The 22,668-nt window shown below is 48.4% G+C and overlaps 1 protein-coding gene across 1 annotated transcript in view; it reads right to left on the reverse strand.

The window, feature by feature from the left end:
* The window catches only part of MYO1F (myosin IF), a 50,619-nt gene that overhangs the window by 25,079 nt on the left and 2,872 nt on the right, over positions 1-22,668 (reverse strand). Inside the window, exons 2-9 of the mRNA XM_080988778.1 lie at positions 12,928-13,065; positions 9,286-9,375; positions 9,035-9,129; positions 3,779-3,866; positions 3,115-3,204; positions 2,653-2,784; positions 975-1,109; positions 252-384 (exon numbers count right to left, since the gene is read on the reverse strand). Of these exons, the coding sequence (XP_080844904.1) occupies positions 252-384; positions 975-1,109; positions 2,653-2,784; positions 3,115-3,204; positions 3,779-3,866; positions 9,035-9,129; positions 9,286-9,375; positions 12,928-13,065 (901 nt within the window). The remainder of the gene's footprint in view (positions 1-251; positions 385-974; positions 1,110-2,652; positions 2,785-3,114; positions 3,205-3,778; positions 3,867-9,034; positions 9,130-9,285; positions 9,376-12,927; positions 13,066-22,668) is intronic.

Raw genomic sequence — 22,668 nt, forward strand, 5'->3', positions numbered from 1 at the left:
ACACACACACACACCCTACTCTCCAGCTGTGAAGCAGGCCTGGTGAGGGGCGTGGTTTAGATAAAAGGGGCGTGGCCATGGAGTCCCGAAAGGCCATGTTTTCTCCCTCTCTGGGCCTGAGGTTCCCCAGGCCTTTTGCACCGCTTCATTTGGAGCAATATTTCATAGGGTCATAGAACTGTGGCATTGGAGGGGACCCCAAGGCCCATCTAGTCCAGCCCCCCTGCAATGCAGGTTGGCAAGCAACTCACAATCTGGGCTCTCCACCTGGGCGTAGTTGCCCTGCTCCTGGAATCCAATGTTGCCGAGGTGAAGGATGCCGGCTGTGATCTGTAGGATGAGCTGTTTGTCTTGGCCAGAGATCCCGATGACGTCCATGGCGTTCTGGGGTGGTGTGGGGAAGCCCAGGAAATAGAGAGAGAGAGAGAGAGAGAGAGAGAGAGAGAGAGAGAGAGGAAGTCCATGTTATAGCTGACTGCGAATAACAGCCAGTGGTTAAAAAGGTAAAGGGACCCCTGACCATTAGGTCCAGTCGTGGCCGACTCTGGGGTCGCGGCTCTCATCTCGCTTTATTGGCTGAGGGAGCTTCCGGGTCCTGTGGCCAGCATGACTAAGCCACTTCTGGCGAACCAGAGCAGCACACGGAAACGCCGTTTACCTTCCCGCCGGAGCTGTATCTATTTATCTACTTGCACTTTGACGTGCTTTCGAACTGCTAGGTTGGCAGAAGCTGGGACCGAGCAAGGGGAGCTCACTCCGTTGCAGGGATTTGAACCGCCGACCTTCTGATCGGCAAGTCCTAGGCTCTGTGCTTTAACCCACAGCGCCACCCGCGTCCCCAACAGCCAGTGGTTGCTGGTGCCCATTGGAGCTGATAGAGAGGCAGGGAGAGCATATAAGGGTGTTACAGATTTGGGAACGTGGAAATTAATAAATGGCAGGGTTTTGATGATTCGGGAAAAATATGACCACACCATTGTCTCGTGGAATTCGCTCCGGTCGTCCGTTCCGTCCACTTTGTACGTTTCTGACTGGGACAGGTAGTAGTAGTAATCTGGGCTCATGATCCCCAAATTGTGCTTCTGGTCTTGGGAGGCTCCCTCGATGAGCTGGAAAACGAGACACGTGGGGGAGAAAAAATATGCAACACAAACAGAGATGGCAGGACTAGCGAAGATTTCTGCGGTGAGAGAATGTATGGAAGAGGCAATATTCTTTGTGCATGGACTGGCAGCAGGGATGGTATAATGCTCAAGGTTTGGGAGTTGCACTTTTAACAGATCTTGGGCATGGAAAAGTGCTTGACCATGCCTACTTCTGGCCGGGCAGTCAGTGCACAATGGTGCATGATGTGAGCTCATCCCTGTGCCTCCTTGCACAAGAACTTTTCTTTAATTTCTCACTAGTTACAGGTAGGTAGCCGTGTTGGTCTGCCGTAGTCGAAACAAAAGAAAAAAATTCCTTCCAGTAGCACCTTAGAGACCAACTAAGTTTGTTATTGGTATGAGCTTTCCTGTGGTATCTGAAGAAGTGTGCATGCACACAAAAGCTCATACCAGTAACAAACCTAGCTGGTCTCTAAGGTGCTACTGGAAGGAATATATATACATATATGTATATGTATATGTATATGTATATGTATATATATATATATATATATTAAACAAAGAAAAACAAAGAACAGTACATAACACTGTAAACACAATTATATACAGAATTTCCAAAATGAAAATAAAAATAAAAAGAAAGAAAAGGAAAAATAAAAGATATAAAGAAAAAAAGAAAAAATACTTTTCATAACCTGAAATATTACCAAATTCTTGCTTCAAATACAGTGGTGCCCCGCAAGACGAATGCCTCGCAAGACGAAAAACCCGCTAGACGGAAGGGTTTTCCGTTTTTCGATGCGCTTCGCAAGACGAATTTCCCTATGGGCTTGCTTCGCAAGACGAAAACGTCTTGCGAGTCTTGCGATTTTTTTCGCTTCCCCCCCTTTTTCTAAGCCGCTAAGCCGCTAAGCCTTTAATAGCCGCAAAACCGCAAAACCGCTAATAGCGCTAAGCCGCTAAGCCGCTAATAGGGTTGCTTCGCAAGACGAAAAAACCGCTAGACGAAGAGACTCATGGAATGGATTATTTTCGTCTTGCGAGGCACCACTGTACTGCAATATATAAATCTTAGTTTAAATATTATAAAAGACTTCCACTGCATTCACCACACGTCTCTTAATTGTCTTACTCGCATTTACATCTGTTCTTCAATCATTTCCCTTCCTTAGATTCTTTCATAATCCATCAAATCTTTATGTTCTCTGTATTCTTCACAAGGTTAATCTAGACACAACCAAACCTTCATATTTGAGCCCTGCTTGTATAAATAATCATTTAAACATTTCCATTGTTTCTGAATTATTTTTTTTTACTTATGCCTTATTATATCCGTCAATTTTATTTAATTTTGTACCTTACAATAAAATTGTTAAGGCTGTCACCATGCTGTACTTCACCTAGCCACCAGTAGGTGGCCAGGGCCACTCCAGCATGGTTGCAGAACGGCAGGCAGGCAAGCAAGCAACAATACATTAGATGTGCTTCTTAGGCAGATGCACATCTAGACACTTAACTGACCCAGCCCTGCTTCGTCAGCTCTTACCTGGTAATAGATATGGAAGTTCCTCTCGCTTTCGTTCTGGCTCACCACACGGGATTTTTCCAGCAGGAAGTTGGAGATCTTCCCTCCATCGGGCTCCCCTCCACGACTGAACTGGATCTCAAAGTACTTCCCCTGGCAGGGCGAGACGGAGACACAGGCTCGTGCTGAATGTTCGCCCTACTCAGAGTAGCCCCACTGAAACCAATGGGCATGAGTCACCAAGGCCCATTTGTTTCAAGTGCTCTCTGAGTAGAACTTAGCAGGAGACAACCCACAGCAGGTCATTTTGCAAATCCAGTTTTTCAGTGTAGGAATCTCAACTAAAAAACCCCCCAGCATGTATTTTGGCTGCGTTAGGTCCCCTGCCTTGAGGTCCCCCATCCTGCCCTATTGGCAGCAGCAGCCACCAAAGCTGGAGCTCCAAGTCTTCACTCCCCAAACAACGACCCTGCAGAGACTTACGAATCGACTGGAGTTGTTGTTCCGGACAGTCTTGGCATTGCCAAACGCTTCCAGCAGTGGGTTGGACTGGAGAATGATATCTTTAACGTGCTGGAAGGAAGAGAAACCAACATCAGTGGAATTGAGCAAGAGAGAGCAAGGCAAAATGGAACTGAGTTGTCCTAAACCCTCACAGCATTTCTGAATCTAGTTTTCCCCTCCTTTTGCAGAGTAAATAACTCTGAATTCAACCCAGGATCCTGACCTGGGGAACCCCCAACCTGACCTGGACCAATTCAGGGCAAGGCGAATGTTCAGTTCAGGTTTTATTATTTATTCGTGTTTCATTAACCTTGCCGGCTGGTGAGCAGAGGGTTCGATCCTGCAGGGCGCCGCATCCCCAGCAGCTTCCCTGCGGGGAGCACGCCAGCGAAGGAAGACCTGGCAGCCCCTCTGACCCATCTAACAGCCCCAGATTGCTCCGGAGATGGCCCAACCTGAGCAGGGGCGATCTAAGGCTGCTTTGAACCTGACTCAACCCACAGCCAGATCCTAAATCGGCCTGAATCAGTTTGTCATCCAGCCAGATGTGGAGCCCAGAGCTAGCCCATGGGACAGGAAGCAAGACTTCAGAACTGAAACAAAACACAGAATTCGGATAGGGTCAAAGGGCGAAACAACCTACCTGCACCTTTTCACCACCTCCGGAAACTTTGGAAATGTACCCCATGATGTATTTGGCGGCCACCGTCTTCCCTGCACCACTCTCGCCGCTGAAACACACACGTCAAAATGTCAGAAGCTGCCTTGTATACAGAGTCAGACCAACATGGCCTACCTAGTTCAGCATTGTTGACTGCCGTCTGTATCGAGAGACAGCGTGCTTTTTGGAGTGAAGTCAAACCGCTGCGTGAGCGGCACAGAAATGACCTCCCCGGGGCCCAAGCTTGGTCAGTGTGTCTGGAGGTCCTGGGCTGCCCAGATGACAAGACCCGCCTTTCAGCCTTGCTGGTGTCCAAAGGAAAGCAGAGCAAGACATTTGGCACCATGTTTGGCATGCAAAACACCCTCCAACCGCCAGGGCCGTCTTATCCATAGAGGCTAGTGGCACGGGAGCCAGGGTGCCAAGTTCTGGAGGGCGCCAGGGAAGAGGCGGAGGCTGGATGTGGCACCTCCTGGCATCAGCTCACCGCCCTCGCCCGCATCTGCCATGCCGCGCTGAAGCAGCACTGCGCCCGGAGCCTTTGTCTGCCGTGGCCACCGCACCACAAAGTGGCCAGCTGAGCTGGGAGGTGCCACGTCCAGCCTCCGCCTCTTCCCTGCCGGAGGAGCCGCCCCCTAGCCACTGCCCACATCCTCCAGCCCCACTGGCAGCGCTGTCCTCCCTAAAAAATTCTGGGAGACGTAGGGAGCTTTGCACCACGGCGGCGGATATGCTTAAGACAGCCCTGCCTGCCTTAGGGACTTCGCTCTGGATTTGTGTAGGGTTCACTCCTGAAGCCCTTTCGTCTCCCAAATATATCCTGTAAAGGCAGCAGAGATTTGAGACCCCCGTTTTCCTTCTCCTAGATAGGAGACAAGCCCCACCGGCCCCTCACTTCTGAAATAAAAAAATTAAGGTCTTATATATATAATAAATGTTCCTCAATGTACCAAGCAAACACGTACATAAATATATAAACCACATGCCTGAAGCAGCACAGGAAAACAGCCCTGGAACCAATATTGACTCCCAAACTGACCAAATGTTTTCTCTGCAACGTCAAATGGAAAAGCCTCCCCATTGTCTTTTCCTTCACAATTCCTGTCTTAAGGGTATGTCTGTGTATGAATAGGGTGAGCCTGTGACCTGGCTCAGGAACTAAGTATTTATCATTGCAAAAGACTGGCCAGGCTCCCCAGGGTATCCAATCAAGTGAGCGTTAACAGGTAACCTGCCAGACAGGAGGTAAACAAAGCACTCAGATTTCTGTTGTAGACCGCCCTTTCTGTGATGTAGGTATGATGTATATGGGGGTGGTCTTGGACTCCAGGGTGGGCAATTTAAAATGTCTATATAAGGGTGGACACACCTTTGTTCTGGGTCCTCCTCTCTCCTGCATGTGAGGGGAGCACCCAGTTGCAACAGATCAATAAAGACCAGGCTTACTAGCTGCTTTGCTTCTCAATATTCTCTGGTTGGCCTCTGTTATTTTCTCTGACCGATGGAGAACCTGCAAAGGACTCTATAAGGGCTCTTGTGTCCCCCATAAGGGAATAAAGGCAGATTTTCGTTTATTACACTTCCCTCTACAGCACGGGCAGAAACCGCCTTCTTGACCATGGGGCCCAGTCTTGGTCTCGTCCATTTTGTCCGCCGGAGTCTGTCTTTACCTGGAGGGGAAGCCCCTAACTCACCGAGGGTTTGAGACCCACCGGCTCCCCTCAAAGCCCAGGGTTTGGGAAATCACCAAAGTTAAGGGGACCCCAGGATGTCCTCTTTGGTTATAATGGGAAGCACCCCTTTGCCCCATGAAACTTGGCTTGCAATGCAAACCGTCTGCTAGAACGTCGCAGACTTCAATGGGGAAGTTGCTCAACATTTTGCAACAAATCTGTTGCAATGATCTCATCAGGGAAAAACAAACAAAACCCCCAAGCCCTAAATTTATACAGTATATATATTTTCCTTTTCCTTTTCCTTTAACAGCAGGCCTCTTCCTAAGTCACTGCAGCCGTGGTAAAAAAACAAAACCCCACGCCTGCCCCAGGAGTTCTGCTTGAAGGGCAACGGCAGAACTTCTGCTAGAGGAAGAAGTGTGTATGTTTGTATGTTAGTGTCTGCGTAACCTTGTGCTGAGTTTTGATTTGCTCAATCATCCCAGATCGTCCATCATGGGGGAGCTGAAGTGGTCTCCTGATTGCTGGGTTTCTCTTTCTTGCCATTGGAATGAGACACCCATTTGAATTCAGAGAAGGCTGATAGACTGGGCAGATAAGTCTGTATCTCTAGAAGCTTGTTCTTGGCAGGCAGAACTATGCCACTGTGGGGACCATTTATAAAAAAGAAGCTCAGGCGAGTCAGGAGTCCTCCTTCTATCTGCCAGAGCTGGGATGAGGAAACTGTGGTCCTCCAGATATGACTCCCAGGTGGTTAATAATCAAAGATGTTGGGCGTTTTGACCCATAAAGCCTTAAACGGCTCAGGGCCGCAATATCTCAAGGACTGCCTCTCTCCATAGGAACTGACCCAGACCCTGAGATCATCTTCTGAGGCCCTCCTTCGTGTGCCTCCTCCTCGAGAGGTCCAGAGGGTGGCAACACAAGAACATGGCCTTTTCTGTGGTGGCTCCTCAATTGTGGGAAGCTCTCCCCAGGAAAGTTTGCCTGGCGCCTTCATTATACACAGATGCTCCCTGAGCTAAGAAGAAGCAAAATCTACGGCATGCAAGAGACGGGAGAACGCATCTATTCAGGAACAGGGAATGCCTCTTTTCAGAACAGAATAATGAAGGCGCCAGGTGAGCCTCCCTTGGGAGAACATTCCACAAACGGGGAGCCATCACAGAAAAGGCCCTGTTCTTGTGTTGCTACCCTCCGGACCTCACATGGAGGAAGCACATGAAAAAGGGCGTCAGAGGATGATCTCAGGGTCCGGGGCAGTTTATATGGAGAGAGGCAGTCCTGGAGGGATTGCAATCCTGAGCTGTTTAAGGCTTTAGAGCAGGGGTCAGCAAACCTTTTCAGCAGGGGGCCGGTCCACTGTCCCCCAGACCTTTTGGTGGGCTGGACTATATTTTTTGGGGGGGGAAATGAACGAATTCCTATGCCCCACAAATAACCCAGAGATGCATTTTAAATAAAAGGACACATTCAGCTCATGTAAAAACACGCTGATTCCTGGACCGTCCAGGGGCCGGATTGAGAAGGGGATTGGGCTGGATCTGGCCCCCGGGCCTTAGGTTGCCTACCCATGCTTTAGAGGACAAAAACAGCACTTTGGTTTGGGCCTGGAAACTGATTGGCAGTTGGACCAGAATATGCTCAACCTGTTTTGCCCCAATAAGCAACCTGGACCCTGAATCCTGCGCTAGCTGGAGTTTCCTAACTGTCTTCAGTGGCACCCCGAGGTGAGATTAGATCGCGGATAAAAACATGAGGAGTTTTTTCTCCCACTACCACATCCCCTGAAGCAAACCAGGGAAGCCCTGATGCATCCAGGTTTCACCCTCGTGACAACCCCAAACCTGGGAGAGGCCGTGACGCGGGGCAAGGGACCGAGTGGGGATTAAGCCCCACGGTCTCTCTACCTTGCCAGGACATCAGGCTTCCCAGCTGCCAAGCACCCGGATCATGATTCAATATATAATGATTTATATACAGTGGACGCTCGGGTTGCGAACGTGATCTGTGCGGGAAGCATGTTTGCAACCTGCAGCGCCGTGTCTGCACATGCACGGGTCGCAATTCGGTGCTTCTGCGCATGCGCAAAGCACGATTTAGCACTTCTGCGCATGACAAAGCGCCGAAACCTGGAAGTAACCTGTTCCGGTACAGTCATACCTCATGTTACGTCTGCTTCATGTTATGTTCTTTCAGGTTACGTCTACGCATGCACAGAAGTGCTAAATGACATAAGCGCATGCGCAGAAGCGGCAAACGCAACCCATGTGTGCGCAGACGCACCGCTGCAGGTTGCGTTCTTTTCACGTTGCAAACGGGCCTCCGGAACGGATCCCGTTCACAACCAGAGGTACCACTGTACTTCCGGGTTTGGCACGATGCACAACCCGAAATCGCGCAACCCGAAGCGTCTATAACCCGGGGTATGATTGTATTTCAAAAGAGCTTAACACAACTTTTTCCAATTAACAATCAATTCACTTTGGACTTCCCCTCTGCCCTCCTCCACGCTTTCCCTAATTTTCCAAATAATGTTGCCTGTTACAGTCCTTCTGTGCCTTCTCTTCTCCACAATATTTTCAAATACAGGTTTTACTCTAAGGCTACTTGCGCCTCAACACATTTTACAGTATTTTTTAAAATGATGGCATATGCTGAAATGGCAAAGCTACCTGGAAGACTTAGAGTTAAGGACAACAGAGACTTAAAAAAAGACTGGGAGCCGTTTATGTTGTATTTACAGAAGCATTGTAAAAAAGAAGTGGACTCACTAGCAGGGTTTGAGCAGACACTTACAACAAAACAAACATAGAGATCAAGATGTAATAACAGGGAAATAACAAAGTGTAAGAGGCAAATTGAAAACAATTATGGTGTAAAAATGCTAAGAATATAGCAATATTCAGCTTAAAGAATGCAATATTAAGGTATAATATTGCGGGACTTGACATCTTTCCGCAGGGCCTGCAAGACAGAGCTGTTCCGCCTGGCCTTTGGTTTGGACTCAGTCTGACCCTTATGTTTCCCTCCCCTTACGGTTTTGATCTATGGGCTACTTTTAAAATGAGGCTGCATTTTAAATTGCATTTTAACCTGTATTTTAAATTGGTTTTTTTCTTTTCCTATTATGTTTTTACTGTAATTTTAGTGGTTTTAGCCGCCCTGAGCCCGGCTCTGGCCAGGGAGGACGGGGTATAACTAAATTTTTTTATTATTATTAATATAAAATAAGCAGGAGGAGTTAATGTATAAAGAACCAGAAGAGGAAGTTGAGGGAAGTTGGAGTGTGTGTGTTGGGAATTGTATTTTTTCTTCTTCTTGACATAATGTCATTGTGATGAATACAAAATTGTAAAACTTAATAAAAAATATTTTTTTTAAAAAGCAATATTTAAAAATAACCGACCAACCTTTTCCAGTGCTCCTTCAATCCTGCCTCTTCTTGATCTATAATTTCACTAGCTGGACTTGCCAGTTTGGCAGCTTCTGTCAATTTTAGCTGCAAATCCTCTTTAGCATGGATAGCGATTCCATTCTGTTTTATCCTCTGTTTCCTTACCTGATGATGACGCACTGGTTCTCCCCGTCGATGAGCATGTTTCGGTACATGTTGTCGGTCAAGGCGTAGATGTGGGGCGGGTTTTCGTACTGTGCCTAGGACAGAACACCAGAGAGGCGTGAATCCGGGGCTCCTGCTGTAGCCAGACCCGTGTCAGAGGGCAGGGAGGGGCTCGGCCACCTTAAGAAATTGGGGTGCCCACTGGCGGCCCCCCGACCCATTCCCCCAGCCCCACAACTCCAGGGCCTTACTGCTCCTTGGTAAAGTTCCACTTCCCGGTCTGTGAAATAGGGCATTTGCTTGAAGGGGTTGACAGAGATGAGGACGGGTCCAATATAGGTCTGAGAGCCATCTGTTAAGGAATAATCTGCCTGTCTGTCTGTCTCAATATATTTTGTCTCTCTCTATAGGTAAACTATAGAGAAATATCAACAACCTCAGATATGCAGATGACACAACCTTGATGGCAGAAAGTGAGGAGGAATTAAAGAACCTTTTAATGAGGGTGAAAGAGGAGAGCGCAAAATATGGTCTGAAGCTCAGCATCAAAAAAACCAAGATCATGGCCACTGGTCCCACCACCTCCTGGCAAACAGAAGGGGGAGAAATGGAGGCAGTGAGAGATTTTACTTTCTTGGGCTCCATGATCACTGCAGATGGTGACAGCAGTCACGAAATTAAAAGACGCCTGCTTCTTGGGAGAAAGGCGATGGCAAACCTAGACAGCATCTTAAAAAGCAGAGACATCACCTTGCCGACAAAGGTCCATTTTATTAAAGCTTTGGTTTTCCCTGTAGTGATGTATGGAAGTGAGAGCTGGACCATAAAGAAGGCTGATCGCCAAAGAATGGATGCTTTTGAATTCTGGTGCTGGAGGAGACTCTTGAGGGTCCCATGGACTGCAAGAAGATCAAACCTCTCCATTCTGAAGGAAATCAGCCCTGAGTGCTCACTGGAAGGACAGATCCTGAAGCTGAGGCTCCAAGACTTTGGCCACCTCCTGAGAAGAGAAGACTCCCTGGAAAAGACCCTGATGCTGGGAAAGATGGAGGGCGCAAGGAGAAGGGGACGCCAGAGGACGAGATGGTTGGATAGTGTTCTCGAAGCTACCAGCATGAGTTTGACCAAACTGTGGGAGGCAGTGGAAGACAGAAGTGCCTGGCGTGCTCTGGTCCAGGGCGTCACGAAGAGGCAGACACGACTAAATGACTAAACAACAACATAGGTAACCTTGCCTGAAATGCACCTCCCCATCCCAGCTTCAGAAGCCAGCATTCAAGCATGGACCTAAAACCTGGGGAAGATGTGGCTTTCTTGTTTTCTCCAGCTAGGGAGGGTAGGACTCGAACCTGTGGCTTCAGGTTACAAGTGTAATAAATGAAAATCTGCCCTTATTCCCTAATGGGGAACACAAGAGCCCTTCTAGAGTCCTTTGCAGGTTCTCCATCGGTTAGAGAAAAGAACAGAGGCCAACCAGAGAATATTGAGAAGCAAAGCATCTAGTAAGCCTGATCTTTATTGAACTGTTGCAACAGGGTGCCCCCTTCACACGCAGGAGAAGGAGGAGGACCTAGAACCCAGGTGTGCCTGCCCTTATATAGACATTTTAAATTGCCCCCTGGAGTCCAAGACCACCCCCAGAAACTTCATACCTACATCACAGAAATCTGAGTGCGTTGTTTACCGCCTGTCTGGCAGGTTACCTGTTAACGCTCACTTGATTGGATACCCTGGGGAGCCTGGCCAGTCTTTTGCAATGATAAATACTTAGTTCCTGAGCCAGGTCACAGGCTCACCCTATTCATACACAGACATACCCTTAAAACAGGAATTGTGAAGGAAAAGACAATGGGGAGGCTTTTCCATTTTCCTTCGACCTTGCAGAGAAATATTTGAGGTCAATTTGGGAGGGACAACATGGTTTCAGGACTTTTTCTGTGGGGTTTCAGACATGTGGTTGATATATGCAGTTATATATATAACCTTAAATTTTTTATTTCACTAGAAAAGCGATTCCGACTCAAAATCAGGAAGAACATTCTGACAGTAAGAGCTGTTCGGCCATGGGATGGAAGGTGGCAGAGTCTCCTTCTTGGGACGTTTATAAGCAGTGGCTGGGTGGCCCTCTGTCAGGGATGCTTTATCTGTGATTCACGCATTGCGGGGGGGGGGGGGTTGGACTAGATGACCATTGGGGTCCCTTCCAACTTTACGATCGTATGATTCTATGAAATCAGAAGCCGGGGTGGCTTCTGTAAATCCGGGACCATTCCTGGAAAATCAGGACACTTGGGTTGATCCTTGCTGAATTCTGCAAGAAGCTCAGCTCCCAGGTTGCTTGTAAGTAGTATAGCAAGCAAATGAGGGCTGGGTCATGGCTGTCCAAGGTGAGGGGGGCAGCGCCCCATGGACCCCAAGGCGCCATGGCATGTACAACTGGCCCAAGGTGCGGCTGCGCCTGCAAACTCGGCCGCCCTGCAAGCTAGAACCATCCGGCCATTCTCTCTGGCGCCACCTACTGTTGGGCTCCCGGGCTCCCACCCTCCCAGCAACCGCCACCACCAATTGCACTTGCAGCGTTGAGAGGCAGTGTCTGTGGTTCTGCCCTGCATGGTCCCTAAGCATCCGAGGCGGACCCAGGTTCGGATCCAGCCCTCAGGGGGCGAACCTGACCTTTTAGCATCCCCCTGGGCACCTGACTTATGTGGGCTGTGGCGATTCTGGATGACTCAGGCCACAGTACGGAAGTCCTTTCCACAACGGCTGCTGTGGGCGGCGCTATTTTTAAGCAGGAAGATGAAAGCGAGACAACTTTTCAGTTTCGGTGTGTGTGCGTTTATCCCACATAGCTAAAGAGTCCCGTGACTTTGACTAAGCCCATCTCCATCTCTATTGCATGCTAATTCTTAGAACTTCTGTGGACCTTCAGATTATATAGTGGTACCTCTGGTTAAGATCTTAATTCATTCCAGAGGTCCGTCTTGCAGGAGTTAGGGCAGACTGCTTCTCAGAACAGCACCAGGGGATTTCGCAGAACTGTGGAGTTGGAAGGGACCCCCGGGGGTCATCTAGTCCAACCCCCCCCCGCAATGCAGGAACTCACACTGGGAAAAGAGTCCCTCAATGGGAGCATCAAAACATTTGGGAAATCGGCAGAGAAATGGGCTTGTGGAGCGAAGAGGAGGCTTTCAGAGCTCTGCCGGGACTGCCAAATTTGGAGCGGATGACGGGAGAGGAAGAGCAGGGGGAGGAACGTACTTGCCACAAACCACAGGGACATCTGAACGGAAGTGACACAGGGGGACAGCAGCACAGGCAAGAGCAAAAGTATAAATTTAAGAAGGATGTCGACAAGCTGGAAGGTGTGCAGAGGAGAGCGTCCAAAATGATCAGGGATCTGGAAACCAGACCTGATGAGGAATGGTTGAAGGAGCTGGAAAAGAGGCGATAGGAGAGCCATCTTCGAATATCTGAAGGGCTGCCACATGGAAGAGGGAGCAAGCTTGCTTTCTCCCGCACTGGACACCAGGACTCGAACCCATGACTTCCAGTGACAAAGAAAGGCGATTGTGACTAAACATCGCGTAGAACTTTCTGACTATAAGAGCTGTTCGACCGTGGGATGGAAAGTGGTGGACTCGCCTTCCTTGGAGGTTTTGAAGCAGAGGTTGGGTGGCCTTCTGTCATGGATGCTTCAACTGCATTGCAGGGGGTTGGACTGGATGACCTTTGGGGGTCCCTCGCAACCCAACAATTCTATGATTCTAATTCACTGCCCGAAATGAGAACTTGGCTCAGTCAGATGCCTCGACTCTGATCACGACGGACACATGTGGCACCAAACACCTAGAAGGGAACGCAAGAAAGAACGGCGGAAAGGACGAAAAGGATACGAAGATATAGTCATCCATGAACCGCTTCTTGAGATTTTCGACGATGGCGTCTTCGTTGATCTTGCTGAGGAGGACCATGTCGTCCACCCCGCTCTGCTTGACATTGTGGCTTTGCCAATGGAACCGCTCTTTGCTGCCCTGGAAAGATTTGAGAGAGAGAGAAGAAAGCGGAGTCAGGCCGGCAGAATGGATCTGGAGTTCGGATGGATGGATCTGTCCATTTACACTTTCATTCAGCCTCTGATTCCCTCCTTCTCCTCCCCCCCAGTTTCAACTATTTTGTTATTTATTACCATGGAATCGTCGAATTGTGGAGTTGGAAGGGGACCCCTGAAGGTCATCCAGCCCAACCCCCCGCAATGCAGGAATCTCCACTGAAGCATCCATGACAGATAATAACGCCATCCAACCTCTGCTTAAAAACCTCTAACCCTTAAAAAAACCCTTCACTGGAATATCACAGGGCGGTCCGCAACACAAAAACGCAAAACGAAAACACAAAATACAAAATAAGCAAAAACAAAACAAGAGCAAAGCAACAACCCCCCTCCCACAAACACAGACCCCACCCCCAATATTCCTCAGGTGAAAATAAGGACATTTCTCACTCCCATCAAGTGACCCTCCTTGACCCCCCCCCCCCATTTTTGGCACACAACCCCGCCCCCCGGCAGAGGATTTCCACCACTTCACCAACGGGACACGGGACACACAAACCCTGAGAAAACTCCTTAACCCCTCGCAGCTGCCATAGGGCCATTCTGGGATACAGCACAAGATATTATGGGCTGTCCTGTGAACCTGCTGGATGAAAGAGCAGAAGAACGTTGCCTCGGGAGAGTGAGGAAAATTCTCAGGGATGATTCACACCCTGGCCGGCACTTTCTTGATCTCTGTTAAGTTGTGGGTGAACATATCAGACGACACAGCGATTCTTCAAACAGCTCTTGTTTATTCACAGGCCAGAACAGAACTGAACTGAAAGGTTCAGTCAGCCTGCTTATATATAGAGCTCCAGTACAACGTTACTGTAACAATTTTCTAAAACTATCCAATCAGTGAACGTCACTTTCGATCCCTTATTTGCATAACTATCTACAGTATCCCCCTGCTGGCCCAGGGTGAGAACTTCAGTACATAACACTCTCCTGCCCTCGGGCAGAAGATATAGAAGCAGGATTAGTCGCACCGACAGGGTAAAGAACAGCTTCTATCCGTAAAAGATAACAACAGGGCAACGGACTTTGGGGTTTGGTGTGTGTGTGTGTCAGTAAACGAGGAGAATTAAGACTAAGGGAGCTGAGTGGGGGGTGCTCTGTAATCTCACTGTATACAAGTTGGACAAGCGACAATAAAGTATTTCAGTTTCAATAAATCAGAAGCTGGAGTGGCTTTTGTAATTCCAGACTGTCTGCAGACCCCCTGAGTGTCCCAACTTTTCCAGGGACAACCCCGGATTTACAGAAGCCATCACGGTTTCCGATTTGATAACGGAACGTCCCGCTTTTCCTTGGGGTGTCCATATTTTCATCGGAGTAATGTTGGGGCGTAGGTAACCAAACAACCTTTAGAAGACATCGGGAGGCAGCCCTGTAGAGGGAAGTTTTTTTAATGTTTTACAGTGGTACCTCAAGTTACAAATGCCTCAGGTTACAAACGCTTCAGGTTACAAACTCCACTAACCTGGAAGAGTTACCTCAAGTTGAGAACTTTGCCCCAGAATGAGAATGGAAATCGTGTGCCAGCGGCGCAGCAAAAGCACACCTCTAGTTAAGAACGGACCTCCGGAACGAATTAAGTTCGTAACTAGAGGTACCACTGTATTATGGTTTTATATATGTTGGAAGCTGCCCAGAGTGGCTGGGGCAAACCAGTCAGATGGGTAAGTATTATTGTTGTTGTTGTTGTTGTTGTTGTTGTTGAACAGGATGTCTCTATTTTCATCGGGAAAATGTTGGAAGGTATGTACAGTCCCTGGAACACCAGGACGCTTGGAGGGTATGCAAACACAGCAAAAAGGCCCTAGATAGTTTTATCAGCCAAAGGCCTGGTTATAGAGGAATGTTTTTGCCTGGCGCTGAAATATACAACAGCCGCTCGGGTTGCGAATGTGATCCGTGCGGAATGCACGTTCGCAACCCGCAACGTTCGCAACCCGCATCTGCGCATGTGCGGGTTGCGATTCGGCACTTCTGCGCATGCGCAAAGAGCGATTTAGCGCTTCTGCGCATTGCGCGATTGCCAAAACCCAGAAGTAACCTATTCCAGTACTTCAGGGTTTCAGCAGACTGCAACCCGAAAAAACACAACCTGAAGCGGACGCAACATGAGGTATGACTGTATGCCATGGGGGAGAGCATTCCAGCAACGGGGAGCCACCGCAGAAAAGGCCCTGTTCTCGTGTTGTCATCCTCCAGACCTCATGGGGAGGAGACACACAAAGAAGGGCCTCAGAGGATGATCTCAGAGTCCGGGGCAGTTTATTTGGGGAGAGGCGGTCCTGGAGGTATTGCTCCGTGCAGTGGGCTCATTCCTCAACACGCATCTCTTGATCCTCCATTCGGTCAAGCAAAAATTACAGTCAGAGTTGAAGGGCACATTCTGCAGAGGCAAAAACGCTCTCCAGGAGGGCGTGCAGAGCCAATGAGGGCCATGGGTTGGGACAAGGCTTGCGGGGAGTTATGAGGGCCAGGCAGAGAGGTCCCAGGGGCCGCATTCGGTGTCTTCTCCACCCCCCACTGTAGTCACCGACAGAAGTATTTCCGAAGGGGAAGTTTTAACTGCTCTTACATGCTGCTGATTGCTTAAGAGGTGGTTTAGCTGCAGTGGGGCAATTTTGGAGATCTCGGCCTGTCGAGTCGTTCCAGTGCTTTTGAGCTCGAGGGCTGAGATCCGACAAAGTCAGGCTCAGAACAGACCCACTGGCTTCAATGGAACGAGGCAGGCCTGCAGATTTCAACAATCTATTAATAAATTAATAAACAAACAAACATTGCCCCCCTTGCCTATTTAAGCATGTATTGTTGCTGGGCTGAAAATAAGATGGAGAACTTCCAGGGACAGGCTGGGACCAGAGAATTCGGGACTATTTTCTCGGCCTTTTGGCTAAGATCAAGTGTAGTATTTTCGATCGAGAGGGAGGCAGGAAGAATTCACCTCTACCTCCTCCAGGATTCCCAAAACACAACTACCCTCTGAAATCTGCACGTCTCTGAGTTTTAGGACCCGGTTCTCCAGCCTCTCCCCTTCTGCAAATGTGTTCAGCAATACGCATTGGTTTTTTGGGGGTGGGGGTCAGTCTGGATGATGTCCCGGGTCCCTTCCAGTTCTTGAGATCCTATAACTGTTTTGGGTGAGATGCACAAATTTCTGTTTAGGTAGAAATCTGTGATGTAGGTATGATGTATCTGGGGGGTGGTCTTAGGTTACACCCCTTCTGTGATGTATGTCTGATGTTTCTGGGGGGTGGTCTTGATCTACAGGGTGGCAAAGTCTTTATAAGGCCTTGCGCGCCATTTTTCTGGGTTCCTCCTCCTTCTCCTGCATGTGAGGGGAGCACCCTGTTGCAACAGATCAATAAAGATCAAGCTTACTAGCTGCTTTGCTTCTCAATATTCTCTCCTACCAATAGGGAACCTATGTAAGGACTCTATATGGGCCCTTGGATACCCTATAAGGGAAAAGGGCAATTTTTGTTTACAACACATGAGAGCAAGCTCTTTGGCTTTTATGCCTCTGCAGGGCTTTTCTGATTTCCATATATGCCTTGGGGGCGGGGGGGGGGGCAGAATGCACATAGGCCAATTTGCTGATGTTTAGGGATTTTTATAGAAAAAAGAATTTGCAAATGGGCGAGGAAATGCGGTGGGGTTGAGATGAAGAAAAAACAGGAAGCCAAGAGAAAGCGAAGTGAGGGCAGACCACCACAAATGGGGAGGGATTTCTGGAGATCCTCAGATCTGGCTGCTAAACTCAAAGGCCTCTCCTGCCTTCACTGAAACCCTCGTCTGCCCACAAGGAATTTATTTTGGACGTAGTGGTTTTTGATTTATTGTGGATTGCTAACTTGTTGATTAACCTCACTTGCAGATATTGGAAATGTCAGAATATTATACGTCCAGGAACTGAGGAGCGGCTAGCCAATGCTTCAGGATAATAAACAACAACAAAATACTGCAATAAGGTTAATTGCAATTAGAAATAACTGGGAAAACAATGCAGCAACAAGATGAAACGATGGACATATCGAGAACGGAGTGCGGGGAACCAATTTTTTGAAAAGCTGTATGCAAATTGCTTTCATTTGTGGTTGATTTTCAATTTGGCAAAAAAAAGGGGGGGCAGGGGAGAAACCATAGTCTGCCCCTTTCTTGGTGTGGTCACTGTTTGCAAAAGCACCCGGCATCCACATCCTCCAGATCGTATGCAGAACACAAGAAGGTCTCTTCCTCTGTGGTTTGGTTGCTGCGGCTTGGAGAGCTTCGGTTTAAAGGAAAGGGGAACTGAGGTAGCTGTGTTGTGAGTGTGTTTCTGTGTGTTGTGAAACCTGTCTCTGCGTTTCCCAGGACATGGTTTCGAAAAGGCGGCCAGAGAGAGAGGGGCCCACAATCAGCCCCAAAGCAGTGAGTTTCCCCCCAACATGGCATGTCTCCTGCTGCAACTCTGTATGAGTCTCCGTTCCAGGCCTGGCCTCCTTTGAATCAGCAAGCGCACCACCCCGGGCAAGACCGCTGCCGCCCATTGGTTTCCTGTGTCACACGCGAGCTTCAGAGGCAGCAAGGAGGCACACTTCCTGTGGTTGAAGTTAGAGGAGCGATCAAGGGCCTAGTCCTCAGCGAGGTGGCAAACTCGGCTCTGGGGAGTGCCGCTTCAGAGTGTTGCAGGAATTTATGTATAGGTTGGGGGGGGTGTTGCCCCTCCAGCAGATATCAGGCACATGCAGCCCACTACCAAAACCAGCACAATCACTTTTGTGACTTTTGTGATTTGTCCCCACAAAACACTTCATCACAGTTTCTTCCTATCTATTCAAAGGGCCTTTGCTGCACGATACCAAATGTAAGAATTCACTGACAAATGTCTCTATGTACTGGCTCACTGGGAAAACTTCAGAAATTCATATAGACGTGTGAGCTCAGCTACTCAGCAGCCCCTCTGCCTAAGTGATAATCCCTGGCATCCTGATACCTGAGTGCCAGACAGGTAGCCATTCCAGAAAGAACAAACCCAGAGGAAGACCAAAGGGTGTGATGGGAAACTTGGATGGGAAACAGGGAAATGTAAATATCTCTTTTCTTACACTTGATGGGTGTTTGGTGGAGGGCAAGGGGAACCATGGGGCAGGGTCCAGGATGCTCAGATTACTACCACCAGACCTCCCCTTTCATGATGTAACCGTGATGTATCAGTGATGTAGTTTGGGGGGTGTAACATGGGGATGAGCAGCTAATAAAAGTTTGGGGGCTCTTTCGTTCTGGGCTTCCATCTTGTTCCACCTGGTGGCAGGTGGGAGTCCTGTCGCAACAGTCTTCAATCAAGACCAAGTCTACTGGCCGCTGTTTTGCTCTGGTATTCCTGGCTGGTGTCCTTGTTTTTTGTCCAAGGGAGCCCTCAGATTTCTCCGTTAACAAGAGGCAGAACCTCCAAGTGTCCCTATTTTCCAGGGACAGTCGTGCACTTACAGAAGCCGTTCCGATTTCTGATCTGATCCTGGAATGTCCTGCTTTTGCTTAGGACGTCCCAGTAAACATCGGAAATATCTGGCAGTGCATTCTTGAGCCTGTGATGGAGGGAGGTGGATAAAACGAAAGTTGGCATCCAAACCTCTGAGCCAGCTCTCTCACAGAACCATAGAGTTGAACGGGACCCCAAGGGTCATCTAGCCCAACCCCCAGGGATCTTTTGCCCAATGTCGAACCCACAACCCTGAGAGTCTCATGTTCTACTGACTGAGCAGTAGGTAGCTCATATCAGCTGCATTGATTTATCTATTCGTGTTTAGTTTTAAATGTATTAATGATTATTCTGGGCAACTTACAAACATTGCCTTCCGGGGATGGGCGGGGCCAGAGGGAAAAGTGGGCGGAGCAAACAGAAACATTACAAGAATGTTTTAGCAGGTGCCAAAAAAGGGAAAGGCGCCTGTTGTCAATAGGCGGGGAGTTCCAAAGATCAATTTCTTACAAATGAGGAATGGGTATTATGTGGCAGCTGTTGACAGGCCCAGTTCTGCAGATAGAAGAGGTCAAGGGGGCGCGTATGGGGTATGGCAATCCCACAGATTGGGGTTGGCTTAGTTTTAGGGATGGACATGATCAATATTTCTTTCTCTGAGTTTCTTATCTGTCCAGATTTAAATTCTCCATCTTTCTGCATCAATGTGGATCCTCGTGAAAATACCCGTGCAAATTCACCAGAGCTTTAGTTTCAATTTCTCCAAATATGCACGTTTTCTGTAAGCCGTTTTCCCCATGCTATTTCCACTATTATAGATATCTGTGTGCACATCCGTAATTATACAGATTTTGGGAGCTGGATCACCGCATTGCAAAATTCAGAAATGTGCAAATTTCGAAAGATCGCTGCAAATTTCGGTCTTGCAAAGTGTAGGTCTGCATTAAGCGAACCAAATTCCTCCTCTTCCTCTTTCCTCCTTTGAGTGCCGTGCTCTTTTCAGTCTTCATTTAAAAATACACACATTTAAAAATATGAGCGCGAGAAGAGACGCTGGATCGGGGCCCTAACCTCTCCAAATGATGTTTTCCCCCACCTACCCTCCCGCACTGATGGGTCTCTATCCTCTTCTGACCTCTCCATTCTGTTTTCACACCTCCCACCACTGTCACTTTTCTTCCAGCCTCTCATACTGTCCACACCCCATGCTGTTAAGCTATTATGGGATTGTTTTGGTGTTTCTGGCGCCTCCCACATCCCCCTTAAGATCTTTTGCCTATCTGCAAACCTCAGGGGTTACTCACAGTTTACTGATATTCCTGTCTTAGAATCATGAAATCGCAAAGTTGGGATCTCCAAAGGTCATCCAGTCTAACCCCTGCAATTCTGCCCACAGCCCTGCCTGGGTGGGCTCGAACCCCCAACCTGGTTCACAGCCAGACGCACTGACCCATTTGAGACGTTTTCTCCCCATAAAGAATGTGCTGCAACCTTGGCACAGGAATTGCCATTCGCCGCAGAATTCACAAAGAAAGCAAAATTAATAAGAAATAAAATTCTCTCCTCCTGCTGAACCCCCTTATGGTTTTGTCAGATCTTTGGACAGTTAAGTAATAAATCTGATCATCTCTCTGCAGATCTCAGTTTCTGCTGTCCTCGGGTGCCAGGTGGTTCTTTCTGTTACGCTTTCAGATCCGACTAAACGTCAGGAACTTCCTAAATATCAGGAAGAACTTTCTGACAGTCAGAGCAGTGGACAGTGGACAGTGGAACTAGGAATGTGGCGGACTCTCCTTCCCATTTCCAAACAGACGTTGGATGGGCAGGGATTCTTTATCTGCATTTCCTGCGTTGCAGGGGGTTGGTCTGGATGACCCTTGGGGTTCCCTTCCAACTCTACACTTCTATGCTTCTATAACCTGGAGCTTTCAAGCAAGTCAGTGCTGGTTTAATTGTTATGTTGGCATTAGAACCTTAAACAAAGCATTGCTTGGCATAGAAACTGGTTTTTTTATGACAGAATGTGTAAAAAAATGGAAGTGTAAAAATTCCAGAAGGCTGTCAAAGCCACTACTTCTCAATTTTTGCAATGTATGGATCATTTTGTAAGTAGAAAAATGAAACCTTCATAAGCACAGGAATAGCACCTCATCTAACCTATGGGAATGGGGGCGTTATTCCGCTACTTTTCTTTTTCTTTTGATTATGTATTTTGTGTTTTTATATTGTGATTTTGTGTTGCAACTGCCCTGAGACCTGCGGGTATAGGGACGTATAATAATAATAATAATAATAATAATAATAATAGCATATAAAATTTTATTTCTTAATTGAATTATTAATTATTATTATTATTTTGTGGATAGCTGTTCAGTGGAAAAAGCAGGACAGGAAGACTTCAACTCACAACCTAAATACCTACATAGAGATCTTTCACTTCCTGTTGTTTTGAAGCTGCAAAGCTCAGCCCCCTGCGTGCTTACTCAGAAGTAAACGCTGCTGTGCCCACTGTGGCTTACTCCCAGATAAATATGAGGAGCAGCACCGAGCGGCGAACTTTCTTCCAACGCGAGGGCCGCATCGCCTCCTGCGAAACTTTCTGGGGGCCAGCAATCAGAGGTGGGCGGGGCAAGAAGTAAAAGTGGGTGGGGCACCAGAGGTAAACCCCGCCTCCTCGCCATAGCCAAGTTTCCACACACCCCTCTCTGTCTGTCCTCCATCCAGGCGAGTGAAAGACAAGATTGGGGTATGAAGACACATCCCCGGCTGTGGGAAAATGCTCAGGGGAGGGAGCACGACCTGGAGAGAGAGGGTGTGCGGCCTCAGCACATTTCTGAGGGCCAGACAGAGATGCGTGGAGGGCCACTCCCAAGGGTTCTAAATTGAAGCTAAATTGAAGCAGGTGCTACTTAGGGAGGTTTAAAAAAAGCAAAGCAAAATGTGAAAACAGTGTGTTTGTCGGCTGTTGAGGGATTGACAGCAATCACTTCCCCCCAACATTTCTTGGGTGAAAATAGGAACTCCCTATTCCGTAACCACACAGCCTAGGGCTTGCCGATCAGAAGGCCGGCGGTTCGAATCCCGGCGACGGGGTGAGCTCCCGTTGCTCAGTCCCTGCTCCTGCCAACCTAGCAGTTCGAAAGCACGTCAAAGTGCAAGTAGATAAATAGGTACCGCTCCGGCGGGAAGGTAAACGGCGTTTCCGTGCGCTGCTCTGGTTCGCCAGAAGCGGCTTAGTCATGCTGGCCACATGACCCGGAAGCTGTACACCGGCTCCCTCGGCCAGTAAAGCGAGATGAGTGCCTCAACCCCAGAGTCGGCCATGACTGGACCTAATGGTCAGGGGTCCCTTTACCTTTACCTTATTCCGTAACAACAACAAGGCGTCTGTGACATTGCTCTGTCAGAGAGGAGCACCACAGAATCACAGATTTGGACGGGACCACGAGTGTCATCTCGTCCAACCCCCTGCAAGGCAGGAACCTTTTTGCCTAACGTGGAACTCAAACCCGCGACCTTGAGATGCATACTCTCCAACATTTCTCTCACGAAAATAGAGACTCTTGGGCGGCTTCCAACACATGTAAAAACATAATAAAAACATGAAACGTTTAAAAACTGCCTTCACGTGTCTTCTAACGGTTGCATAGCTACTTATCTCCTGGGCTTGGGGATGGCACAACTCCAGACCCTCTAACATTTCTCCGATGAAAACAGGGACGTCCTAAGGAAAAGCGGGACATTCTGGGATCAAATCAAAAACTGCGACAGCTTCTGTAAATCCCTGGAAAATAGGGACACTTGGAGGGTGAATGCCTGGATAGCTCCGTGCTGACAATGCCAAGGTCGCAGGTTCAATCCCTGTATGGGACAGCTGCATTGCAAGGGGGTTGGGCTGGATGATCTTCAAGGTCCCTTCCAACTCTACGGTTCTATGGTCTGACTTCATTTCCTGGTGATGCTAAGCTTCCACAGCAATTAACGCCACCCAAAGTGGCCTGGGGGGCGGCGAAGGTGCTGAGATTCCTCTCGGATGCCTGTGACAAGAACTACAATCCCCATTTCCCA

Source organism: Podarcis pityusensis (assembly GCF_964106645.2).
Source record: "Podarcis pityusensis genome assembly, chromosome: 18".
Lineage (NCBI taxonomy): Eukaryota > Metazoa > Chordata > Lepidosauria > Squamata > Lacertidae > Podarcis > Podarcis pityusensis.